The sequence below is a fragment of the Drosophila teissieri genome, chromosome 2R, assembly GCF_016746235.2.
Source record: "Drosophila teissieri strain GT53w chromosome 2R, Prin_Dtei_1.1, whole genome shotgun sequence".
NCBI classification, from domain to species: domain Eukaryota; kingdom Metazoa; phylum Arthropoda; class Insecta; order Diptera; family Drosophilidae; genus Drosophila; species Drosophila teissieri.
The window spans coordinates 10,628,983-10,649,182 of record NC_053030.1 but is presented as its reverse complement, the minus strand read 5'-3'; the positions used below and the strand labels follow the sequence as shown (position 1 = coordinate 10,649,182).

General features: G+C 42.3%; 1 protein-coding gene across 1 annotated transcript; it reads right to left on the bottom strand.

Annotated features, from left to right (window-relative positions):
• Positions 1 to 195: 195 nt before the first annotated feature.
• LOC122614074 (zonadhesin) lies at positions 196 to 1,494 on the bottom strand. Its single transcript, XM_043788546.1, has 2 exons — positions 1,159 to 1,494; positions 196 to 1,089 (listed from the first exon to the last, which is right to left on the bottom strand). The coding sequence occupies exons 1-2, from the start codon at positions 1,396 to 1,398 to the stop codon at positions 265 to 267; spliced, it is 1,065 nt and encodes a 354-aa protein (XP_043644481.1). The 5' UTR covers positions 1,399 to 1,494; the 3' UTR covers positions 196 to 264.
• Positions 1,495 to 20,200: the final 18,706 nt, after the last annotated feature.

Genomic DNA, 20,200 nt, shown 5'->3' with positions numbered 1-20,200 from the left:
ACTTAGCTAAGTGGCCACCTCTAATACTCGATACATTAATTCAATAGCGTTATCGAAGGAAACGGTCACACTGCTCGAGGAAAAATACCAAGGAATATTTAAATTAAAAGAAATTGATAACAGAGAAACCGTATTTCTGCTCAAGGTATAAACGCTACCCGCCAAATTAATAAACTCCAATTATAATAAATTAAGTTATATTGCTAATTCCTCGCCTTCAGAGGCACATTTAATATTACAATCTTTAAACTACGGCAATCATAACTACGATTTTTTGACTTTGGTGCATCTGATACCCTTGGATTGCAGTTTTCGCATAATGTCCAAGGTCTCTTGATTTTTGTTTGGATTTAGCTCATTCGTGGGAGTCGCATTTAAATGGGTACTTCCTCGTTTTACCTGCACACCGCAGGCTCTGAGTTTGTTTAGGATTTTCTGGGTGCCATCCATGGATTGGCTTTCAGATGGAGCAGTCGCATTGGTTGTTATAGGTGGAGAAGGTTTCTCAGATATCTTTGGCGGTGCTGGCACTTTAGATGTTCTTGAAGATGCTGGTATATCAGGCTTCGATGTAGGAGAAAGTTTCTTGGATACGCATTGAGAAGTTGACTGCGTAGGCCTGGGGACACCTGATTGCAATGGCTTCACATGACGTACAGGAGAGGTACTATTGGCAGATGGTTGTACCACTGGAATCCTCTCTTTTTTCTCCGTCTCCTGCAGCCGCTTCAGATCCTCCAGCACATTGGGCACCAGGATGGTGTCCTTTTTCGTCTTCGCCGTGGGCGGTTGGGGTGAAGGAAGACTGGCACGAGATCTACGCTGCTGCTGGGTGGTCAGAATGGGACGGCGGGAGGTGCTAAGGCTACGCTGGCGTTTTGCTGGCACCTCTTCCGGTTCGTCAGACGACTCGGTGAGCTGCACTAGGTATTCCTTTACTATGTTTTCTTTGGTATTGGTCTTTGCTGTGGGTTGTATAGTGGGCTTGGGATCGCTGTACCAGCGTGGGTCCTCCAGCTCTGCCTCCCAGTCGATGGCGCTGCTGGTGCCGCTCGTATTCTTAACCGCCTCCAGGTCGTAGATGTGGAGCTGCAAGAAGTGAATAATCAGAATGTTTACTGGACAACTCAGTCTCCTGGAGCCTCTTTAGCTGCATACCTCCTGTCTGCCATTCACCACCCTCGTTTCCCGCCTGGCGTCATCATATGCGAGCGGTTCGTTCGGCGCTACTATATGTTTTAGTCCGGAGCATTCGGTTAGGTGGCTCTGGAACGATTGGAGCGTCATAAAGTGGCACTCGCAGCTGCGGCACAGCGTTAGGAGGCGTTTTTGATCGTCGTACAGCACGTCGCCGAGGCGAATTGTCTTCATCGACTTGATTTTCCGCGTTCCATTCATTTCTTTTCAGCAAATACGCGCCAAGGGGGAAAAATGGTATTAAAAAATTACTACAGTTTGTTTTTGCATTCGTTCAGAGTGACCAGACGTTGAAAATCAATAGATGCCATCGATTTTTAGTTGGTATACAATTTGACATAAAAATACCTAGCAGTTAGTACTATTTTGGTTGCGCGCGTAAATTTAAAACTTTATCCAATAAGACAAAAAGATATTATATTTTAAAGTGGCTGGATTTAAGATTCGTTTGGGATGAGGAGGTATCCAATGGTTAAGTGGTTGTTTTGGGCAGTTTAAAGAAATGGTATGCCATGATTGAATATATTTTATTTTGATCATTTTGGTTTATCCATTGCTTAAGTTTAATAAATAAAATTACAGAGATACAAGAACATTGTAGGAATTTACCAACAGGTTTATCAATTATGTGTGTACCGTAGTATGATCGTTTTGTTTCGCTATGTATAAATTTTTTTTGCCTGAGTTTTTTAGCACATGGCTCGAAATTATTGAAGAGTTTTTTTTAGATGGCTCTCCTCACTTTTTGCTGCTATTAATAGTATTTCTCCCCTTTCTTTTACATTGTCAAATAAGTGGATAGCTTTTTCTTTGTCATTTTTTTCGTGTTGGCTTTTGTTTCCTTTGATTAACGCCCATGCAATTGAAATTAAATCGCTTGCAAATGATTCGCAAGCCACCTAAAAAAATTGGCCAATCCAAAAAATGACATCGCTTATGCAGCCGGGGGCTGCGCCATTTGTGAGCTTGCCTTTTTTCGACCAATGTGGAGCCATATGGAGGGAACATTGTCTGATTTTGACTTCAACTCGGATGTCTGTCTAGTGTGTGTGGAAAACAAATGAAAAGGAAAGGAAATCCAGCACTTTTTCCGTACATATACGTATACATATATATTTCAATTTTTTGTAATGTTCCGCATAACGAGCAGGGACGATGTCGAACCACGTGCAGCATTATCACCTGAGTATCGTTGGCATATTCCTGATATTTTTCAACCTGGCCCACTTTGGCCGAACGCTCTCTGTTGTGCTTGGGACTTAATAAGTGAACTTTAAAGAGCCGCATCGCTTACAGCCAGGAAATTGTATGGATCTGGGGGTCGCAGGTCCAGCGGCAATTGGATGAAGTTGCCGATGCTGATGAGGCTGCTCCTGTAGCTGCTATTCCTGCATGCAATTAAGCCAGGGACGAAAACGAGGCACAACTTGCCACTCTGTGTGTCCCAAAAATGCAAGCTGACCATGCAAATTACGTTGCCCACACTCATACTTGCACTCGCTCTGCTACACACACGCATTCCTGTCGCCTCGTTTCGAGGGCCTCCGGGGGTTCCCCGGCATTTGAGTGATGCACCAAGTCGAGGATGCGGAGAAGGAGGCCAGCTAGCTGGAACACTACTGCCGCTGCCACTACCACTACTACTACTAACTGCCTCTGCCACTGCCACTGCCACTGCCAAAGCTAAGTTAAATGGACCTGCGGTGCACTCGAGCAGCCAGGACGCAAACTACAGTGGATACTGCTTAAAATTTGCAGCTAGAATGCTGATATCCAATGGAAAACATTAGCTTCCCTTGGGAACGCCTAACTGTGATGCTCCTACTTAAACTAACAAATAATTGGAATGTAGCTTGTGGGCTACCAACGGTTCGGTTTTAGCCAGGCTCCACTGTACGCCGAGCATGCAGATTGAAGTGCAGACCATGTCAAGGTAGCGGCTGCAGCTTTGGCCAGTAGATTAAATTAAACGTGGCAAAGGAGACGGCGCCAGAAGAGGACGAGCTCCGTGGCTAGGTGGCTCCATGGGTCCGTGACTCCGAGGATTCGCCAGCCAGCCATACAGCTTGCCAGGAGGAGCAACTGCAGCCATGCGATGGCAATGGCAACGGCAACGGCAACGACAATGGCAACAACATTAAACGTGTTTACACCATGTCCGACCAGTTGATATGCCAACTGCCCGACCTGTCCTGTCCCCCACTTCACACACACACACACACTCCCTCGCACACACAGGCACACTCGCACTCACACTTACACAGAGGGATGCGTAGCCAGGCATGAACTGCTCTTGGACAATGAACACATGCCACGGCAGGGCATTGCCACCCATCTGGCCAGCCAGCCACCCACCACCACCCATTACCCACCGTCCCCTATTGTCCTGCTCTTTGTTTACTGTTTTTCAAGGGGTTTCGCAGGCGAGTGAACTAGCAAAAAAAATGTAAGCAAAGAATCACAATCACTGCATACTTGCAGGTGCAGCTGCTGTCATAATACAATAGAGAAGCTGGCGCTACAATTGCCACAGTTGTTGTTGTTCCTGTTGTAGTTGCTGTTGTTGTTACTTGTGCATTGTTGTGGGCTGCGAATTAACTAAGGCCACCCCATCACAGTTTTCCCTGCCCCACTTTTCCCTGGCACTATTTTCAACATCTTGGCGACCACGTTTTCGTAGAAAAATGTTGCATACTTTCCGCAACTGCACAGCATTTTGTCGCTGTGTGTGTGTGTGAGTGTCTGAATGTGTATGTGTGAGTTGTGTGGCCATGTGTTAAGTAAGTTCGGACAAGTGACTTTCCCAGGCATTTTCCAAGCACCTTCGCCCGACACTTGTACTGTCACTTAAGCTAAGCATCAAGAAAATGTCATTTTTCATCCGAAAGTAGTGCAAAAACATTGATTGCAACACACTGCTGTCCTCTTGGATTCACATTTGTGGGCATTATCAAATTGCCTTGGCTTTTCATGGTCAGAATTATTCAGTCAACTGGCTTATAAGGCATTAACTAACTCTTTTCAACTATCAAGCTCTTTGGGAGAAAAACGTAGAATAACAGAAATAGTCACTTTAATTACATAACTGAAAGATCCTTATAAAAGTGTTGTATTTTAAGGACATGAGTTTGGTTTTATACTGGATATAGGGCAACAGCATATTCTGTAATTATTATTTATTAACATGTTCTATGGCCTTTTGTTTAATTAAAATGTAATACAGTACCAAATACTTTCTATTGGTCGAATTGTAATGCTGTATTGTTTCCTTGTAAGGGGGAAAAATTAAGAATGGCACTAGTTCTGCCGCATAATAAACGCAATATATCAAATGGCAACATTTACACCGACAAACACGGTTGTGTGTCCTAGGCCAACTTTGCCCAAGCCAACTTTTCCAGTGCGACAGACAAAGTTAAGCAGTAATATATGAGGGGGCATTGTTGGGCTTTCAACTGGCAACTGGTAATTGTAACTGGTGACTAGCAACCTGGAAGTTGCAAGCTGCAAGTTGCAACTGTCTCACCGTCGTCAGTTTAGCCGGAGGAATCAAAGTCCAAATATTACGCTCATTTATTGACCGACGGCAAACAGAAACGAGAAGTCAAATGAAATGCTATAAACGATGGACCGATGGAACTTTTCCCCCAGCCCCCCATCATTTCCACAGCTCCACAGGACCTCGTCTATTGACAGGGGCATGTGTTTGAGCGGGCGGGCTTAGGTGGATGGTAGATGGAGGATGGTGGAATTAGGGGAAGGGGGGAAGACAACTTCCTGGTTATACCCGGAGCAAGTCGTCCTCGATGGAACCGGGCACATCTAGCCTAGGTGGGGCACAACAATTGCAGGAGATCGGCAATTTCCTGCTTGCCTCGCAGGCAACTTGATTACAAAGCACAAAAATCAATAGGAAATGCAGTTAAATATTTTGCAAGCCGAAATAATTGCACATCCGTAAATGGATGGAATGATGGTATATGGGTATGGGTATATGGACAGTACTAGTGCATAGTGTATATAACTAGATGGAATTAGGGGAGTGATGAGTAGTGGAGGAACAAATGCAGCCAGCTGTCCGACATTGTTGGCAGAAAATTATTTAATTAAAAGCCGAAACTGAAGTTGCCCGGAAAATGTTCCTCAGCTGTAAGCGCAGCGGAAAAACTTATGGATCATTGCAAACTTTCGTTACCCTCCTGTTTTTATTTTTCCATTTTATTTTATTTTATTTTATTTCATTTTATTTTATTTCATCTCTGTACCAACCCGATTTCCACCCGGAAAGCTGAGCAGGTGAAAAAGTTTGCCAGTCAGCCTTCAACTTGTTAAACAATTTTCGTATATATTTTCGACAAGTTTGCCGTCGTAGGTGCGAGTGTGCGGGTAGTTAAAAATCTTTAAGATAGCTCCGATAGTGGAAAAGAAATATATATACGTATATATACGAGTATAAGGAGCTTTTGCAACTGACTAGCTGACTATCTGCGATTTGCTCTGACTGGCAACTTTGCCAGACTATTTTTCTGCCGCTTTGCATGTCGGTGCAGTGGCGCACTGGAGCTAGTGGAAAAGTTATATACCTTGCCCCCATTCCCGATATTTAGCCATATATTCCCCCGATTCTGGGATTCAGGGTTGTCGGCTTTTGTGCGCTGAGCGCCTCAGCCATATGCAATTGAATTTGCCGAGCTGCACACTGCATCCTGCATCCTTCATCCAGCAGCCAGGTGCTTGGACTACACAGATAACACTGCAAAATACCATAAAGTGTGCGCTTAAAGGGTAACGATATCAATAATAAATAGCCCGTCTAGAAATTCATGCACCAGAATCGCCCAAAAGCCAGTGCCAGTGCAGAAAGCTGAAAACAAAAAATAAGCTAGCAACAGAGACAGGACAACAAAAACAGGCAAGTGCCGTTGGCCAACTATTAAATTGGCCAGCTTAAACGTGCTCTATACAATAAATTGATGGGCTTAACCACTTTCGGCAGCATGGGCCGAAATTTAAGCAACTGCACACCGAAATTTAAGAGCTTCGTGTGCATCAGGAAATCGCATCATTTACATATTGTCGTTGAGCGCTTATTGGCACCAGAAAGTTAAGGAGGCTTTAATGTGGGCATTTCAAGTGTGGACAGTGTGGAGTTACTTACCTTAGCCACATCTTGTCTTCTGTAGGTGTTAAACTTAGTTGACTTATTTATTGAAGGTGCTTAAATGCATTGCTGTCCTAAGCTTTAATTATGAAACCCAAGTGGTAGTTGAGTAGAGTTGGTTAGAGTAGTGGCAGTACTTAAAACCCCAAACTGTTGGGGTCAGTTGCATATAAAGTGGAAAATATATACAAATTATAAACGACATGAGACCACTTCAATAGGTGGGCTTCTATATGGCCACCGCACTGCGCAGATAATGGAAAATGCATTTTCCCCAGCAATAGAGCAACTTCGCCATGGCAAACAGCGAAATCAACTGGCAAAAAGTAATCACCAATAAACGACAGTCGAAAAGCAGGCGAGTACAAATATTTGCCTCGAAAGTAGACAACAATAAATGACAGTTCCCGCACACACAGTCTGTCTGTGGCCCCTACCGAATTTTCACGGGATTTTTCTCACCGCATTTTCCCCACCCACCGCCGACTGGCACAGCGGGCAACGATAAATGACAGCAAAATGCTGCTGCAAAGCCAAACAGTTGGCAATAACCGCAAAACGGGCTTTAGCTTTAAGTATCGGCAAAACGTTAAGCAGTGACCCCGACCCCGACCCCGACCTCCCACCCTCGACCTCTGACCTCCACCCCCTACAAACCAATCCTGCCCCTGACCAAACACTTTACGGTTTCACCTCGAAATTAAATTTCCCCTTTCAATAGCGGCCAAAAAAGCCGCATCGATAGACGGCCAGAACGTGGCATCATGGTGAAAACTAAAATCAAATTGCCACGGCCAGCCATGAAAATTGTGGAAATTATCAGATGCCAAAGCGGCCGTGGAAAATGGTTAGGAAAATGCTATATACGTTCGCCGCAGTGTTTCATCGAAATTCCAGTCAGCACAAGCAGCCACTTGCATCCATCAGATTCGATTCCAAGCCCCCTTGGATTATTAAAACCATACTATGAAAACACAAGGAAATGCAGGGCATCAAATTATATGCCACAAAAACGCGGGGTTCATTGGGCAAAAGGTGTGCGGCCACGTACCGCAAATATTTGTGAACACGTGTGCAATGTGCAACGGGCAATGTGCAATGGCCACAAGTACGGAAGTTGCACTCGCGCTTTTTTCTAATAAATGAAAATGAAAAGCAAATAGGAAAACGGGCCACTCAGCTGCTTTTCCGCGTGGAAATGCGAAATGTTGTTTGTGCCTCTGTTCCCTCTTTTTTTGTGCTCTTTTTTGTTGCAGCCCACGCCCGGGGGCAAAAAGCCCTCTGTGCCACGAGCAGGTCAAAAATTGAACTTTCGAACCGAAGCGCCACGAAACTCCAAAGCGAAACTTTGTGCACGTAGCAGAAAATCTGTCAGTTATGAGTTCAATCGTTTTTTGGCTGGTCATTAGCATCGCTCGATCCCCAATAACACCGACAGTCCGGAGAATCTGGGAAACCGACTTTAAGTCCCTGACATTTTGAAAGCCCTGCTCGGCGCGACCTTGACTAGACAACCCTTGGATCAAGGACCCTGGAAAGTAAGTATAGTATGTATGTACATACCTCTATCTCCAAACAACAGCGGCACTCGCGCAAAAAAGCCTCGCAAATAAATTTAAAAATTCAAATGGGTCGACTCCAGGCCAAAGTCGCCGAGTCGTCGACTTGACTTGTGTTGTGTTGAGTCGAGTCGAGTTGAGTTGAGGTTGTGGCCATGGAAGCTGTGGAAGCCATGGAGGAATCTCAAGCTGGAGAAGCACAACTGCAAACAGAGATTGGGACACCAGACGTTCACTTGCTGACAGCTGAGTGTATTCTTAATAATGCATATACACACCCAACAACGATGCCAACAAAAAATGCGTTGTGTACATACACTTAAAAAAGCGAAGTGACTCCTCAAGTATATGCACCTGTTTTTTATGGTGTTGTGGCATTCCATGTTACTTTTTAGTAACATAAGCCCCATTCGTTAGTGAAATATTGTCATCTTAGAAAAGTGCAACAAGTGCAGCGGCTTTTCGCTGAGTGTGGCAATGGACATAGGATTCGAAGGGAGGGTAGTCGCATCTGACGAAAAATTTACAATTTCGCACGCCATAGCGCCTACAGAATGTCGCGGCAGTATGTAGTATGGAGAAATGAATGGTGGCAGGGATTTGGGGCTAGGATGCCGCAGAGGATGGGGCTCTGGGGCGCCGGTGGGGAGCCCCTCACCGCCGAAAACAAACGCAACAACAGTCACAAAACAGACAAATCCAGCAGCAGCGACCACGACAACGAGAGCTTGTCGCAATGGTCTGTCTGTGCATCTGTGTGTCTGTGTACCCGTGTATCTGTGTGTCTGTGTGTCTCAGTGTCGGTTTGTCTGTTACGTGCCACATGTGCGTCAGATGTGGCAATGATTTGCATCGAGGTGTGGCATAAAAAACAAACGCCCCAGCTGCGGGGTCGTTGCCAGTGGGCAAAATGGGCAAAATACGAGTGCGCCTCCACCGAAGTGGGGATGCCAGGTCTTGGTTTGGAAGTTATGCGTTGCCCGCTTTTATGACACATATGCAAATGCAGGAAGGACCTGTGTGGCGAGGAGTGGGCCTCGCTCCCTGTTGCCTTCTTGTTTATTTGTTGTCACTGATAGGTCACACATATAATTGAAAATCTCCCCCCATTTTAATTAAGGAGAGGAGGGCGAGCGCAGGTTTACTTAGCTTCAAAACAGAGAGAGGAGAGTAAAGCAGCAGGGGGTATTGTGATACATTTTATACGTTTACATATAAACTGGGATTTGGAGATATTTCAGCTAGTGTTGAGTGTTGTTTCTTGTAATACTTTAATTTTATCCAAATATGCTATATACGTTACTGTATTATGTTTGCCTTATGTTAGAGCTTTGATGCAATATTCAAGAAAATGTTACTTTAGTTTAATATAACTTAAATTGGCCTTGGCTCCGTATCTTTAGTAGGCCGTATAGAAACATCGACACACTTCATTAGAATCGCCACTCTTTTGATTGTCGTAGGTTCCGAGAAATCGAGGAATTCCAAGGAAGTCGGAGCAGCTGGCTCGTCCTAAGCTGGCCATTAAAATGCACGACACAGAATGATAGGAAAACACTTTCGGCTAATTCGCAGCGTCGCAGCAAGTCTCAATTTCTGCTCCTGACATTTTATTGGAAAAATCCATGAGCGTGGGCATAAAATTTAACGCGAATAATAAAAGCAAATTAGCCGCAACAAACATGGCTATGGGGGATGGAGTATGGGGTATGGGTGGGAAAATGCCGAAATAAATAAATACATGGCCATAAAGAGCGGCATACAAATGCGATTATGGCATCGACGACGACAATATCAACAGGAGAAGGAAAACCAATAATATACCAATAACCTCATTCAAGTTCATGTAAAGCGCCCGAGGGGGGTGGGGGTGGTGGCGGTACACTTGGCACTTGGGGGGTTAATTGGCGTGCGAACCAGATGGGCGAAAACGAAACCGAAAGAGCAGGAGATAAATTACACGTGTTTTCATTAACCCCACAATGCGGCCATTTCGGTAGCTTGTCATGAATTTATGATAATTATTTAATTGTGGCGCTTACAGCGCGGATCCAAAAAACCAATTATACTATTTTACAAAATAATAACAATAGTTGCCATTACAGCATGGCTGGATTACAATTATTGTGTGCGTTTTAAGAATATTCAAATATTTTCCATTAACATATTCGCATGCGTACATTGATGTAATGGATAATTATAATTTGTTTGCGATTACTCAACATGATATTCCATTTCCTCTTAGGCTTTAAGAAAATTCCAACTTTTTTGTTTTATTTAATGTGATTTGTAACAAATTCTGTGGAACATGGGCTGTAAAAGAATCCATATTGACTTCAAATGCTCCCCAGGGCCATTTTGACCCCGCCGGCACCCGCAAGTGTTAAGGCCAAAAACGAAGACGCCAAGTGACAATACGCCACTTGGGCGGCACTTGGGCGGCAGGTGAGGAATGGTGAGCAGGTGAGGAGAGCTGCGCAGCACTAATGAAATCAGACAACATTAACTGCGCCGCCGGCAGTCGAAGTCGGCCGATGCCGATGATGCCAATCACGCCGTCGCTGCCAAGAGGGCCAGGTAATGTGGGCCAAGACAACAGCTAACAGGTAACAGCTAACAGGTAACAGGTAACCGGCGAGCTGGTGTGCTGAAGAACAGGTGAGCAGCTGAGTGAATTATATGGGCAATTGTTGCTCAAGGTTGTCTGCCTGAGTTATGGCCCGATGGGCGGTAGGCGGAGGGCGGTGGGAGGCCTAAACGTTTGATGTGACGGAACTTAAATAAATGTAATTTGCTGCGGTTATTGCCGCTGCGGCAGTCAGGGCCTCCAGGTAGAACTCCTCCTGTCGGAGGCAATTCGATTTCGGGCCAGAGAGATTTTCCCTGCGCCCAAAGCCGTCAATAAGTTTGACTTCAACAATGTTTGGTAGGCGATTAAATTAATTTTCATAAGCCCGGATGCTTTGTGATTGAAGCCTTGTGGTTCGCAAGCGAATCAAGTAATTATTCCTGAAAGAGCCGAAAGACTATACATATGTACCCAATTATCTTTAGCTGGCATTCAATAAATATTTCCCAAATAATCCTATTAGTCGTGGGCTTACTCGTACCTTGCAAAATTTGGTACTTAATTTTACCATCTATCTATAATAATTCAATTTGGGAGCAAGAGTGTTAGTCTTAAATCTATTGTTTCTGTTTAAAGGCATTTTTCTTCTAGCTTTTTGAACCAAATAAATAAGTTATAATAATGTTAAATAACAAGATTTTTAATATTTTATGTGTGAAGTAAAAGCGAACTTCTCATTGGACATAACATTTTTTAACCCAAATATTAAAATTCTTCTCGGATTTCTTCAGGATTTAAGCTGATAAATAGACACAGTTTTAGTCTGAAGGCGAGCATACATGAGTCATCGTCCTTTAACTTGACGCAGTTTTGCAGTTTATGCGGACCGTTCCATTGACAATCACTCCGTGCCCCTCAAATAGACAATGATGGTAGCAGTTGGTGCTACTCTTAAAGTTCTCGATGGTCATCATAAGCTAGTTTATGCACTCGGATTGAATTGTTATATCGTGTTCTATTGTTGCGCTGTCTCTTTTTCTTATCTGTTAAAAAAACGTATATTATTTTCCGTATTAATGAAATATTTTTATTACTTACATCATTGCTAGAATAAACCGATAGTAGACCCATGGTCAGCAAGAAAGTCACGACAAAAAGCCCGTTCATTTTGGAGACCGACTTCTAAAACTGCCGTCAACTGCATAGCAGCCACCTTTTATAAGAATTAGCGCTCGTTTCATCGAATAAGTTGCTACGATTATTGATTTTTACGAATACTAAAGGTTTTGTGATAAACTTTTAATGTTGCCCCAATTATTGATCATCACGATCACGAAAAATGATTTTCGTAATCAATTTTTTATTCACTTTTTGTTTGCATAACAGGCTATACCAATACAAAAATGCAAAGTGTTATAAAACAACATCTTTGCACTATCACAAAGAATTACATTGTCTACCTGTTGAACATTGGCATATTTCAATTATCTTGAAATTAAAACATTTCTGTTACTTACTTCAGCAGAATATGCCGATAACGAAAACATGGTCAGCAAGGCTGATAGGAATTAGCGCTCCTTTCATCGAATAAGTTGCTACAATTTTTGATTTTTACGATTACTAAGGTTCGTGATGAACTTTTAATGTTGCCCCGATCTTTTTACACAACAAGATTTTCGTAATCAATATTTTATTAATTTTTTGTTTGCATAACAGGTTATACTAATACAAAAATTCAAAGTGTTCTGAATCAACATTGAACACATATTTATTCCGTAAGGTTATTCTTTAACATGGTTGAATACGATACAATCTCCTTATATGGAATTCCTACGGCCTCGAAAACCTTTGTCAAGAAATTTTGATCTACATTTTTTGGAAAGCACTCTTGTATTCCTTGAGCTAACTCGCAATAGTTTTTTACATTTGAATGGGAACAAAACCCTATGTCCGTTTTTTCAGGTAAATATAAACCTGAAATGTTTCTAAAAATATTATATAAACAATATTCAAAGCACTCCATTTCAGTTTTGTATATAAGATTATACATTTCCTTTATAACACAATAAATTGCATCGTCTTCCTGTTGAACATTGACATATTTCAATTATCTTGAAATTACAACTTTTCTGTTACTTACTTCAGCAGAATAAGCGGATAGTAGACCCATGGTCAGCAAGTAAGTGACGACAAACCACCTGTTCATTTTGAAGACTTACTTCTAAGACTGCAGTCAACTGCATAGCAGCCACCTTTTATAAGAATTAGCGCTCGTTTCATCGAATAGGTTGTTTCAATTATTGATTTTTACGATTACTAAGGTTCGTGATGAACTTTTAATGTTGCCCGAATTATTGGTTTTCACCTTTAATAGGAATTAGCGCTCGTTTCTCGAAAAAGTTGCAACAATTATTGATTTTAACGATTACTAAGGTTCGTGATGATCTTTTAATGTTGCCCGAATTATTGATTTTCATGACTCTCTTTACACAAAAAGATTTTCGTAATCAAATTTTTATTAATTTTTGTTTGCATAACAGGCTTTACACCAATACAAAAATTCAAAGTGTTTTAAAACATTTAAAGGAGTTTTCTTAGGAGATCCTCATATTCAATATTAAGAGTCTTTTTGAAAAACTTTGTCAAGAAATTATCATCCAAATTTTTTAGAAAGCACTCTTGTATTTCGTGGGCTAACTCGCATTTGTGTATTATCTTTGAATTGGGACAAAACCCTATGTCCGGGTATTGAGGTAGAAATAAACCTGAAATGTTTCTAAAAATATTATATAAACAATATTCAAAGCACTCGAATTCAGTTTTGTTTATAACATTATAAATTTCCTTTTTAACACTATAAATTGCATCGTCTTCCTGTTGAACATTGACATATTTCAATTATCTTGAAATTAAAACTTTTCTGTTACTTACTTCAGCAGAATAAGCGGATAGTAGACCCATGGTCAGCAAGAAAGTGACGACAAACCACCTGTTCATTTTGGAGACTGACTTCTAAGACTGCAGTCAACTGCATAGCATCCCTCTTTTATAGGAATTTGCGCTCGTCTCATCGAAATAAGTTGCCACAATTATTGACTTTTACGATTACTAGGGTTCGTGATGAACTTTTAATGTTGCCCGAATTATTGGTTTTCACCTTTAATAGGAATTAGCGCTCGTCTCATCGAAATAAGTTGCCACAATTATTGACTTTTACGATTACTAGGGTTCGTGACGAATGTTTAATGTGTATAATGTGTATCGTTTCTTAAAAACGAGATTTCAGAAATGACCATATAAAAATCGAGCATATAAAGTATATTGTTCAGGATCAATAGCGGAGTCGATCTCGCCAAGTCCGTCGGTCTGTCCTGATCAAGAGTATATATACTTTGTATGATCGGAAGCGCCTAATTCTACCTGTTACATACTATTCAACGAATCTTAAGACATTTACTCTACCAGCATAAATAATATATAATATAATGTACAGATATTGTTAAAATTTAAAGATATGCCTTAAAATACTAGTAACTTTGGACTGCTCGCTTTGGTTCAACCAAACTTACAGTTCAGTAGCTTATATACTTTTTTTGAATTCCCTTGTTTTAAATATGACTTTGCCAAGAACCTTGAAGAGAAATGGAATAGAATAAATCTCTGACACTCTCACACTGGCCGAGCTAAAAATACGCCAGCAAAATGCTGGAAACTGGAGAAAAAACTTTTCAATTAGTTATGCTCACAACTTCATAATGGCAGTGCCAAAACAAGCAAACTGAATTTGCGAAACCGAATTCGCAAACATGCCAATAAGTAGTTCCGCAAACAAAAAGCCACCCAGCTGAAATAAAACAACATTTGACAGCCATTTAATTTGCTTTGGTCCCTGCAGGCCAGGACATTAAAAACCCCAAAACAAACACCGCTGGCCAAATGGCAAATAAGTCAGCTAAAAAATGTGACAACATTGTATGCGACTGCCGATGCTGCCGTATTAGTTTTACCAGCCAGCCAGCAAACCTATAGATAAACGCGAATAAAATGCAACCACCACCCACCCAGCAGCAGTAGGTTCGGTTTTCGACTGTTTTATTTATTTGGTTAATTATGGCCGCTAGGTGCGGCTGTGCCGCCTGCGGCCTCGGGGCAAATAATAAAATCAAGCAAATAACACAATTACATCTCTGCACGCAAAGCTAAATAAAATTACGCGCTCGCAAAGTGGGAGCAACAGATAGCAACCAGCCGCCAGAGGGAGATAGATAGACGCCCAGATGCAGATACAGATACAGATACAACTGCAGAGCCAGACACAGATACAGATACAGATACAACTACAACTAGAGACACGGATACAGCGACAGTTGGCAAAAATAATAAGCGCGTAATTTACGAATTAGGCGACAGGCAACAGGCAACAGCCGCATTAAATAAAGTCTAGCATACGCTCGGGGGCCTCTATCTAAACTGGTGCTCTCACAAACACTTTAATTCGCTTTGTTGCAGCTGCCACATGCCGCGTGCCAAATGGCGAACTTGGGGAATACACGCCCTGCAAAGTATGCTTTAAATTGGGGGAAACTAAGACCAGAGAAACTAAGAACCCGCACCTTATATATAATTGCTAAGGCTGCCTGAAGGTAGCAGTGCACTAATTTAATTCTACATGTAATTGAAAAAAAAGAAGATAAAGAACTTAAACCTACTAAATATAACTTTTAGGTTTGATTTGTTGCACATTCTTGTTGTATCTCTTTATATTTTACCCTTGAAATCATAAGTTCTATCAGAAAGATCCGAACTCCTAGCACATAGAGACTTACCCAAGACCAACAAAGTCTACTGACTTGCTATAAGCAATATGTATTATTTCCAAAAAGACTGAAACCTTTCGATTGCAAGCGTATTTCCTCAGCGACTTAAAGTCCACCTGTGCTGTTCTTTTTATTTACCTCATTTTTGGTAATTAGTGTACATATTTACACATAAACAGGTCGAGAGTCCACTACACGGTGGTGCCAGCTCCTTTTTACACCTCCTGGCTACTAATATACACATAAGTGTGTCTGAACACGTGGCCAGTGCGACGTGAACTACTGCCATGCACTGGCACACACACATACCCGCACAGAAACTCTCAACAACATTTCAGCATTTCAGCATTTCAGGATGCAAGGACTCGAGGAGTGGAGGAGTGGAGGATTCCAGGAATCCAAGGAGCAGATCTGCTGGAGGGGCGGGGGCCAGGCTACAACTGTAGGCAACTAAGGCGCATAAGCGTCGTCATCTAATAAAAATTTAAAGCCATTATTGCAACTTGCCAGCGTCCTCGGGCTGCGCCGTGCAAGCTGAGGAAAGTCGGAGAAAAGCTGGGAAGCAACCCTTCGCACCTACCCGCCCCCCTGCTGACCCCTCATCCCCCTCGGTTCCCCCCTCAATCCCCGTTGGAGCATTAAAACAAATTCCCAAGTATATTGTTTGAACAAGACTCGTAGAAAACGTCAAATGTTAAATTGCCAATTTTTTGCCTTCTTCCCTGGCTTTCTTTCTATTTTTTGCCCAGTATTTTGGGGATGAGTGTGGATGGGAATGTGGATGTGGAATTTTCTAGCAGCCGTTGCCATTTCACTTTATTTGCAACAAATTCTAAGTTGCATTTACAATAGGCGGACGAGAGCCGCTCTAAGATGGCGCTGAATGCAACAAAATGTTTTCGGGCTTTGTCCGGGGAAATTGGGGGGATATGGGGAATATGGGGGGTCTTAGCCATGCATAAATTGTGTAACTGCTTTCGGCCCTTCCTTTGTTGGCCGTACAGAGCTTAACGGTTTACTACTTTTGGGCTTACATTTTATTTCATTTTATTTTATTTTATTCTATTCCAATTCATGTCTTCTTGTGTCCTGCACGTGCAACATTTATGACGTTTGGCCAGAGAATGTATCCATATCTTGCACAAAAGTCTTTTTTACGATGAAAATTAATATTGCACATATTAAATTTGCCAAGTAAATGCAACGGAATAAAATGTTAGTTGGTAAGTCCCCATCCAAGTTGTCAGTGCGTCAAAGCAAAGTGAAAGCTCGAGGAAGGGGAAAGCAGAGGAATATTACTTTTCCCTTCCATTGATTTTAGACAGACGGATGAAAAGACGGACTATGAATACGAGATGCATTCGTCAGATAAATACCTTTATTTTGCCACTGATCACTGCTGGCTTACAGCTGGAGCTGGAGTTGGTATTCATATACGAGTAACATTAATTATAATTGGTATTAGAAGCCAAGCAGATATCATGTAATATTGTTTCGTAGTCTATACATACCCTTTTATATATATTATACTCACAAACCTATGCTCAGAAAACCTATCTCAAATATTTGCTTGTGATAAGTGCCCACTTTCCGCACAACTTTTAGCATCGATACACAGGCAACCTGTTTAGAGATTGCCATTCGGCTCTTAGTTGTTGCGCATACACTCATCTCCTTCTACAGTTGGTGCTCGCATCTATCAAGGATCTCTGGTGGCGGACATCTGGGACTGCCAAGTCGCGAAACCACTTGAAAAACCGCAAAAAAAGGGGAGAAACGAGGACAGTCTGGTTAGGAGATATCAGGACACCTTATCAGTGACTGCGGCGTGATTTGCATTTGCATTTCGCTGCTGTTGTGGTGCTGCTGCTGCTGCTCCTGGCGCGGGGATGTCCTTGTTGTTGTTTTTCTCCGGGTCCTCCTGCTTCCCGGCCTTCCTGTTTGCGTGTTTTCCTGTTTGGGGTTATGTAGGCACACACGTTGCCGAAATGCGGATTAAAAGGGATTAAGCATACGCAGCGTGTACATACGTATACGCCGTGTAGGCGGTTTGGTAGTCAGTTCGCGGAGTCAGCGGGCGGCTGGCAACACATGTTTAAATTATGCTCAAAATTTGTTTAAAGCCAAAGCCGAAGCCAGGGCGAGGTGTTATTCGTTAGGGGGGGGGGGCATTGTGTTTCTTGCTCGGCTTTTGGCGTAACTGATAAGCGAGCTAAGTCGTGGCGAGTTTTTGGCGGGTATGAGTGGCATGTAGGTTTGGAGGTTCGGAGGTTTGGGGGTCACATAGGTAAGCCATGGGGATAATACCCCCGGTCTTGACTTAAATCGATGCTAATTTTCGGTTTAATTCAATGGTTTTGTTTACATGTGTTGAAACAACACCAGCACAACTCACCCGCCCGTGTGTATACGCGAGTGTGTGTGTGTGTGTGTGTGTAATGACATTTTGGCTTTTTGTTGCCATGCCTGTGTAAATAATGCCTTTATTATTTTGCTTGATATCCACTCGCAGCAGATATAAGCGGCAGGGCAACGAAACCACAACAAGCAGCAGGTGTTAAAAATTTCACAATATGATTATCTACATTTTTTCCCTTTTTTGCTTTTTTGCTTTGTGCCCAGCACTCTGCATTATTTTTTGCCGTAATTTTTTCGTCCTGTTGTTCCTGTCTGGCGGTGTGAATTTTTGATGAAATTATGCGTGTAGCGAGTTAGGCGTAGCGTAAATAATGCGCACTTATCAGTGGCAAACATTGGCACAGGTATTTGAGCCACACACATTAGCGGAGAGCTGTTGGTTCGGAATTGAAGTGCATTTGGGTATCTTTCGGATTTCACTGGGTTCACTGTGCACGGAGCTGGAAAATGCTTTTTGCGCGAGGAGAACCCGGATTTCATTTATTCTTCTGCGATTTTTCGGGCTTTAAACAAATTAAATATTAAAACCTTTTTTCATGCAGAACATACTGCATGCCAATCGGTTCATCAATTAATAGTAAATCCTTTACTTTTCAATAAAAATGATTCATTTACTATGGTTAAGTCCAAAGAGATGCTGATGGCTCCTTATAGTTACACAGTATTTGCAGCCTTATCAATTAGCAGATTGATCAGTTAATACTGCAATTCTGGCCTTTGTGACTTTATTCTAACTCCAATCGCATTCCTCTAATGAGTTTTAAATGCAAGGTTATGCTGTATTCCAAGATCCTTATAGGTTGCTTTGTTATGTTAATCAGTTCTAATTAGTTTGCCGTACATAGACATAATTGGGAGCCCAGTTAATCGATGGACTTAGACCAACTCGAGGCTGAGTAATTTTTCTTGGGAAGTCAGTGCCGAAATCGCCTGCCATCTATCTGTACGAAATTCATTGAGGTATAATAACAAAGTCAATGAACACCTTGATGACAGTTAACAGAAGCCGTAGGAAAATGGCCAAAAGGAAAATGGCAAAACGCACAAACGCACGTAAGCACAAAATGGCAGAAAAGAAAAGGCAGAAAGATGGCGCAAATTACAGACAAGCTTATTACGCAAAATTTCGCTTAATTAGCAGGCAAAAGGGAGCCGAACAAAAGCAGAAGGGAAAATGGAAAAGCGGGAAAGAGGGAAAGCGGCAAAGTAGGCAACAGTTGCCCCATGGACACAACAGAACAGAACAGAACAGCAACGAGCGGAGCAGACGAGAAAAGTGAAAAGAGACAAAGGCTTCGGGGGAAAAACTACTTGTGTACCACCCTGCACATGGTGGCAGACTTATGGCACCTTTTCCACGGCAAAGCATAATATATGAACTGACCTTAACAACTTGCACAGCGCCACCAACAACAACAGCAACAGCAGCAGCAACTACAACTACAGCAGCAACAGCAACTACAACAAGAACCGTCAAGGAGGAAGAAGCAACATGTTAGCCGGGTCAAAACGGCGGAGGGTGGGTTTCGTGGGTTCACGGGGACGGGGACGGGGTTAAATTTACTCGGGCAGCAGAATATTAAATGCCGCGTGGGAATTCTCGCCGTTTATGGTTGCAGCTCAGATGGGCCAGCTAGGCGGAAAGAGATGGCACTAACGGATGAGAGAGCGGGATGGCGAGATAGCGACGAGCACGGCCAGTTACGCTTCAGTAATTTCACTTAAGTCATTATGAGCCATTAATAAAGCCAGGCTGTGCACTAGTTGAGCCACCACATTATTCAGACTGTATCTACATATACTCGTACGCTATGTGCCAGCCCCGTTTTCTGCTCTTGGCCAGCTCATTTCACACATCAAAAGTCGAGGGAATCCTAATCGTAATCCGTCCTCATGGATATATTATGATAATCGCCTTACACCGTTTTCTATAGTAAACTCATATCATATCTCTAGATAATACTAATGATTTTCATTTCTGATCAACCAAATATTGTCACATCGCACATATTATGGCAGTAATAAATCCAGTTTACCGCACTTTCATAAATGGCTTAAAAGAGCTGGCAATTTTATTAAATAAGTGCATAAACCATAACCATCTCTGATTGCTCGCAACATGAGGTAGTTATTTGCCCTTGATATATTTCCCCGGCACCTCGATGGCGTAGTACTTTTATTATTCAGATGCACAGGCAAACAAACATATTTGTTGATTCTTTTCCAGCTTGTTTGCTATTTTTTCCACCGATGTCGAGCAGGGGCTGCAGCTTTGGCTTCAATTTTTCAGAAACGATTTTTGTTTTCGCATTGAAGTGCATTTTATTGCGATTCATCAGCTGCAAAAGCAAAACTCGAGTGCATTGCGATTTGTGTTGTTCGAGATGTGCGAGGTATTTAATTAATTTGAAAATAAAATCCAGCAGTCGAAAGTCGGAAATATCATATGGTAGAGATATTCGACCATAAGAGTGCATGT